General features: G+C 52.1%; 1 protein-coding gene across 1 annotated transcript in view; it reads left to right on the top strand.

Moving 5' to 3' along the window:
• Positions 1–6,819, top strand: part of AFDN (afadin, adherens junction formation factor) — a 116,307-nt gene that overhangs the window by 92,006 nt on the left and 17,482 nt on the right. The window contains exons 23-28 of the mRNA XM_077757384.1: positions 1,314–1,379; positions 1,588–1,661; positions 2,113–2,231; positions 2,994–3,188; positions 4,071–4,162; positions 4,483–4,668. Coding sequence (XP_077613510.1) covers positions 1,314–1,379; positions 1,588–1,661; positions 2,113–2,231; positions 2,994–3,188; positions 4,071–4,162; positions 4,483–4,668 — 732 coding nt within the window. The remainder of the gene's footprint in view (positions 1–1,313; positions 1,380–1,587; positions 1,662–2,112; positions 2,232–2,993; positions 3,189–4,070; positions 4,163–4,482; positions 4,669–6,819) is intronic.

Raw genomic sequence — 6,819 nt, 5'->3', positions numbered from 1 at the left:
CTGCACTTGGTCTGCATGTTGTACTGGAAGTGCTGGGCACTTCCTGGGGGGCAGGCAGGCATCTTGGGCGGTTGTGGAGATGGGCACCAGGGACACCCAGGCCAGAGGGTGGGGAGCTGCCGGAGACGGCACCCGGTTGATACCATGTGCACGGCTCTTTTCAGCTCGGCTCCCAGGTAGTGGAACCTCGGGAAGTCTGCAGGTTTACCAAAATGGAGTTGTTTTGTTAAATTGAGACATTCTGTACCATTTTCTAAATGAGTAGCAGGTGGCTTTAGGCTCACAGAACCGGAGCTGCTACACGCAGGAGTTCCCTGACGGGAGATTGCGGGGCGGAGGGTGCCCGGGCCCAGCAGTCACCCCGCGCTCCTCCAGCCTGCCCTGTTAACTGGAGGGGGACCGGCGCAGGGGAGGGGGTTCCGTTTGGAAGTTACCTACTTCAGTGTCGTACGTTTGTTCAGTCAGCTATGTAGCGAAATTGCTGTCCTTCCTGCTTGTTGGACACCTTCTGTCGTGGTCACTGTGCCCTAAGGAATACTTGGTTGTGGAACACTGGCAGAAAGAGCCAAGTGAGATTTCATGCACATGATCTCTTCCAGCAGATTGTTCATGTTTGGTTTCCGTGTCATGGTTGTAACTGTCCACATAGAGTGTTAGCGGTTCTGTACGAGGTTGTGTTTCCCAGAGTTCCTTGCCCCCACCCCCGTGGTGTAACACGAAGCAAGGCTGGTGCCCTGTGTGGACCGGGGCACCTGGCTTCAGGACTCATCTAGGGTTATGATACATACCCTTCAGCTGAAGCGTGCACGACCCTCTCTTCCTGCCTCACGCCCCTCCTGCTTGCCACAAGAAGTTCTTTCGTGTTTTAATTTTAAACTGTAGGTTTGGAAAAACTAATGGGGTATAGGCAGATAGATAGGAACGTAACAGCAGTGTAAGTAATTGCTTTTGTATTCAAGTGATCAACAGTATATGTCACGAGAGTAGCTTTAGCTCATTTAGACTTAGGGCTGCTCAGAGCTTAGCTGGAATTTCCATTAGGATCAAAGGTCTTTATATTCTCATCAGCCGGTTTTGTCATAATCCACTTTGCAGGAGTACTTTTCCTTAATTTAGAAACAAAATAGGTACATTTCCTGTCAGTTCCTTTATATTTAACACGTAGAGTGTTATTTTTATTAGTACCGATTCTCACGTAGAAGCAAGAGCCGGGACTTTGGTTACCACTCGCCGTGCACCGCTTGTTGTTGGTGTTGTATTTTTATTTTACTGTGTCTTTTCAGTGCCGTGTTTTTTACCCTGTTTTTGCCTAGGGTGCTGGTCAAGACAAACTTGGAATCTACGTCAAGTCTGTTGTAAAAGGAGGCGCCGCAGACGTGGTTCGTATGGTTCCTACAGTTGTGCGTTCACCGTGTGTCACGTTTAACAGACGACCGCGGGTGCTTCAGAGACCCTTTCCGTTAGAAAACGCTGATTGTGCTGTCTGCTGAAAACCAGACATGAGCGTGCTCACCGCTGACTTACCTCTTCCTTCTCTTGCCCCTTGCTGCCCCTCTGCCCCACACACGGCCTTTTGGGCGTGCTCAGGACGGACGCCTGGCTGCCGGCGACCAGCTCCTCAGTGTGGATGGACGAAGTCTGGTAGGACTCTCTCAAGAAAGGTATCGTTTCTGTATTTGTTTACGGCTTACTATTAGCATTTTGAGGATCTTTCACAGTAAATTCAGATTTAGAAGACAAAAAAAATAATGCTAAAAATCTCCGCCCTTAATCTTCACCTTTTTAAATGTAAAACTTAGTGTATATGATCTCTCATTTGTTAGTATGTTGTAAGTATGGATTTTGGTCTGGAGCAGTTTCTCTGAAGTTTAAAAGAGCGCACTCTTGGCATGTCCTGGGAATTCCTGAAAGTTCTCCTACTATTTTTGATGTAGTAGTTCTTGATCTCTGGAGGGAGCAGGCGGCAGGGAGCTTGTGCCGAGGTCAAAACTGTCGCTCAGAGTAGCGGGTGAGGCCGTACCACACGCCGTCTGTTGCTCTGGTCCCAGGCAGCCGTCGTGAGGGGCGGGCACTGCCCTCATTTCCCTTACACGCGCGATTCTCTCTTCCTAGGGCAGCAGAGCTCATGACCAGGACGAGTTCCGTGGTGACACTAGAAGTAGCCAAGCAAGGAGCGATTTACCACGGCCTCGCCACCCTGCTCAACCAGCCGTCCCCAATGATGCAGAGAGGTGAGCGCCCCTGGCGCGGCATTGCCCGCCGCCTCCCCCCGCCCCTGCCGCCCCGGGACTCGCCTTCCTCTTTAAATTCGTGCGTCCCTCCTGTCGACCGCACTACCAGCGGCCGGGTCTGGCCATGATGGAGCTCTCTCTTCCACTGGCCAGTGAGCTGGGAGCCACAGGGGCCGCGACCTGCCTCGCCGGCCTGACGGTGACACAGCAACAAGAAAGCGTCCGCAAACCGGACCCGCTGTTCCCTGAAACAGACCAAACACCGTATCTTAACAAAACCCTGTGTGTAGTAGAGCCCCTTTCCTTTTCTCCTGACGTGATACCAGGCTGGTGGCCTGGGTCACAGCCTATGGGCGCTCTCAAGAGGCAAACCTGACCGTGAGTTACAGCTCGGACGGAAGCTGTTGGAGCAGAGCGCTCACTGGGACCGCCATGCAGGGAGACAGGAGAGCGCGAAGGAGAGAGCACGCGGGGCTGACAGAACTCGTGTCTGTTTCAGGAAGTGAGGGAGTTGGTTTGGTGGACTTGATGAGAAAATAAGCTTTGAAAGAGCACCTTTTCCCATCAGTGCCAGTTAAATGTTGCTTTTGAGATTCTCTAGAAAGATTTAACTCCTAGACTGAAAGCTGCCTTATTTCTTCGCCTAAGAATAAGGTCTTTTGAAATTTTAAGTGTTTGTGAACTCATCTTTCTTTGGAGACTAGGGTGCTTATAATAAAATCTGGGACACCTGAAGAGGTCCCTGAGTGCACTTGACTTCAGTTTCAGACCGCCGTGGCTCAGGTAAACCCCGACCAAAGAGTGAAGGTTTCGAGCTCTATAACAATTCAGCTCAAAATGGGTCTCCCGAGAGCCCTCAGCTGCCGTGGGCAGAATACAGCGAACTGAAGAGACTCCCTGGCGACGACAGGCTGACGAAGAACCGGGCTGACCACCGCTCCAGCCCCAACGTGGCCAGTAAGTCGGACCGCCGTGGCTGCACCTCCCCCGGCCCCGCTCCAGCCCTCGTCCCAACGGCGTGCACGGTGCCGGTGGGAAACGAGGACCACACCTGTGCTGTCTCAGGTAGCAAAACAGTACTGCCTGCCTGTACTGGCGAGGTGTGCTTCCGTGAGTGGGAGCCATAGCACTGTTCTCCCAGCAGGTAATAAAAACGAAGTTAGGAGACACCGTTGATTGCATCGGTGCTCTAGGGGAGTACGTTGACAATGTCTGTAGCAGGAGGTGGCGAATGGTTTTTATACTTTTAAAGGGTTGTTAACAAGAATCAGTAGAAGGATACACAACACCTACGAGGTCTACAAGGCCTGAAATAGTTACTGTCTGGCCCGTTGCCAGAGGATTTGCCGACCCCGATCTATAGAGAACACTTTGTGGCCCTGGGCTCTGATGATTCAAGAGGTGGGAGTAGGGGGGTGCCTGGGTGGCTCAGTCGGTTGAGCATCCAACTTGGGCTCAGGTCATGATCTCACGGTTCATGGGTTCAAGCCCCACGTCAGGCCCTGGGGTGACAGCTCAAAGCCTGGAGCCTGTCTTTGGACTGTGTGTCTCCTTCTCTCTATGACTCTCCCCTGCTCATGCTGCCCCTCCCTCCCTCCCTCCCTCCCTCCCTCTCTCTCTCTCTCATAAATAAATAAAACATTAAAAAAGGTGGGGAGTGGGTATGATGAGCCCTAATCTCTCACATGCCCCAGTTTTCACCTCCGAGCTGACTCCTCACTGGCCTTTGGAAGATGCTTGATGCATGCTCACTACCCGTAAAGAATATACCATGACATTCTGTGACATCGAGTTGTCTCTCTAATAGTGAACTTCCTTTTCCTTGCTTCTTTCCAACAGATCAGCCTCCTAGTCCCGGAGGGAAGAGTGCATATGCCCCTGGAGCAGCCGCTAAGATCACGTCCGTCTCCACTGGAAACCTCTGCACTGAGGTCTGAGCGAACACCACACTGTTCTCACTGCAGTGAGCCCCTAAATGATCCCCTAACTCTGCCACTCTGCGCGTTAGCATTGTCTGTAATTCCTGAGAACTGCTTTTTTAAAATTTTTAATATAATAGATAAACTAGTCTTAAATTAATAAGGCAGGGTAAAATAAAATGTTTCCCATTATTCCCAGTATAGGATCAGACACATTTTTAACGCGGTTTTTAAAATACATGGAAACTACATTTTAAAACAGAATATCGGAAATTAAATTAGTCTGTGTGCAAGTGTCCAGAAGCTCACTTCCCTGTCTTCACGCGTTGCAGGAGCAGGCGCCTCCCCCTCGGCCTGAAGCCTACCCCGTCCCCACCCAGACCTACACCAGGGAATACTTCACGTTCCCGGCTGCCAGATCCCAGGACCGCATGGCTCCCCCTCAGGACCAGTGGCCGGGTTACGAGGAGAAGCCTCACGTGCACACCGATGGCCTTCAGTCCGGAGCCACCATCCAGGTCAGGGAGGACACTGCGGGCACCTGCAGCCCTCAGAGACGCACTGGCTTGCGGGGGTGGCGGGGGGCAGTGGGGTGGTCCGAGTGCTTTCTGAGATACAGTTGATGTGCTCTGTAGGACATTGCTGTCCTACACGGTCTTGTGGGTGACTCAGGAAGAGGGGCCCGGGAGGGATACTAAATGTACAAAGGAATTCTGTGTTCTCTTGAAGTTTGATTGACAAGGTGTTAAGAACAGTGCACCTTAATGACCGTCTGTAAGGTGGGATCTGGGATCCAGGGAGTGAGAAACGACTGGTGTGTCGTTTTCCTTGTTCACACCAGAAGCTGTCCCGAGTGCTGGGATGCAGGCGTGACCAGGGTCCCTGCCCATGAAACTGACAGTATGGTTGGGAAGTGAGACAGAGGAAGTGAATACGGTGTAGTAGGTACTGCTGGAGACGTGGGTCCCCGCCACACGTCACAGCTCTGAAGGAAGAGGGTTTCAGACCAAGGCAGGAGGCGGGCCTCTGAGGGGGAGGCCGTCACAGACCTTGGCAGCCTGGAGCCACACGGAAGGGCTTGAGGTGACAGGAAGATGGAGGGTTCAGATTTTCTCCAGGTCAGTAGAGAAGGACTGTCGGTCTGGGCGATTGAGCTGGGGACCGCTATCAGATGGGTCCTTGTGTTTGGAAAGAGAGCTTTGCGTCGTGAAAGACTGGGAGAAGTCAGATGTACACTTAAAGACAGGTACGGTCTAGGGTCACAGAACCAGGCCCGGATAGTGCGCTCCGGACTTCACTTGCAGTGGCTACAAGGGACTGGGGCTGAGGTGGGACTGAGCTGAGCCGAGAGGGGGGTGGGGAGCAGAGGAGGGGGTCACCCTCACAGGAGGCAGCATGGACAGCAAGGAAGAGCCTCGGGTCCGTCCTGCCCCGTCCCTACCAGAAGCTTAGTCGCTCTGAGAGCGTTGGATGCCCCCGCCCCCGCCCGCTTGACCAGCAGGCTGGAGCAGACTGCGAAGAGAGACGCTTCTCCAGATTTCCGTCGTGTGCCCTGCTCCCTCACCAGGGAAGACCCACTGCCCATACGTCAAGAGTCCACACGCTGTCTCCTGTCTTACGGGAGTAGCGTTTGTAAGCATCCACGTTCACGTTCGTGGCGTGCATCTGCTGTCTGCTTCCGCCTCACACATGGGTAACCACCTAGAAGAGGAGGTCGGGAAACCGGCACGTCTGGGTGCTGGAGAGTCACTTATTTGGATCGTGAAATGACTGAGAATAAGGAGAGGACTTGGTGGGGGCGCATCGGGAGCTAGAATGAAGTCTTTGAGGAAAGTGGGGGGCTGACCCGGGGGGCTGGGAACCAGGTCCTGCGGCACCAAGGAGGAGCAGGTGTACAGTCTGAGGCGTGAGCTCCCCACGTTCATGCTTTCGGAGGATCTTTCTGCACATCATATTCATAATCATACAGTGAGCTCGTGAACCACGTGGGTCTGAACTGTTCACGTCTGCTGTTATGCACATTTTCTCCATACGGTGCTCTGTTTTCTCATCCTTATGGTTTTGTGACAGTATTTTCTTTCCTGTGGTTCGTTGGAAGATACAGGAAGTCCGTCAGGAGACATCGTCCGGTGCTGATGCACTGCTTGTGCTCCAGGCATGGCTTCCAGTCAGCAGCAGGCTGTTAGTAGGAAGTGTTTGGGGGAGTCAAAAGTCGTGCGATTTTGGGATTTTTGACTACCCTGGGTTCGATGCCCTTGTCCCCTGCCTTGTTCGAGACTCCGCTACCGTTTTGTGCTTCAGTCTGTGTCTCTAGTAAAGCTGTAGCAAGATTTTGGTAGTAAATGTTACATTTTTCTATCAGGCTACTGTGTTTTCAAGTGATATTTCATTTTTTTCTTGTTGGCTTATTTTTTAAGGAGAGGGAGACCGTTTATTTTCCAGATTTGCATCTTCAGTTTCTACACATGAACAGCTCAGGGAAAAAATGTTTGACCTCCTGGCGAATCATTTCAATTTAAGCTTTTTGACATGCCGTTTTTCAGACTTGAGTCTAGCCCTTTGAAACAGCGTATTTGTTTCTGACACACACACACACACACACACACACACACACACACACACACACACACACACACACACACACACACACACACACACACACACACACA

This window comes from Crocuta crocuta, unplaced genomic scaffold (genome assembly GCF_008692635.1).
Source record: "Crocuta crocuta isolate KB4526 unplaced genomic scaffold, BGI_CrCroc_1.0 scaffold506, whole genome shotgun sequence".
Lineage (NCBI taxonomy): Eukaryota > Metazoa > Chordata > Mammalia > Carnivora > Hyaenidae > Crocuta > Crocuta crocuta.
This window is presented reverse-complemented; position numbering and strand designations above follow the sequence as displayed.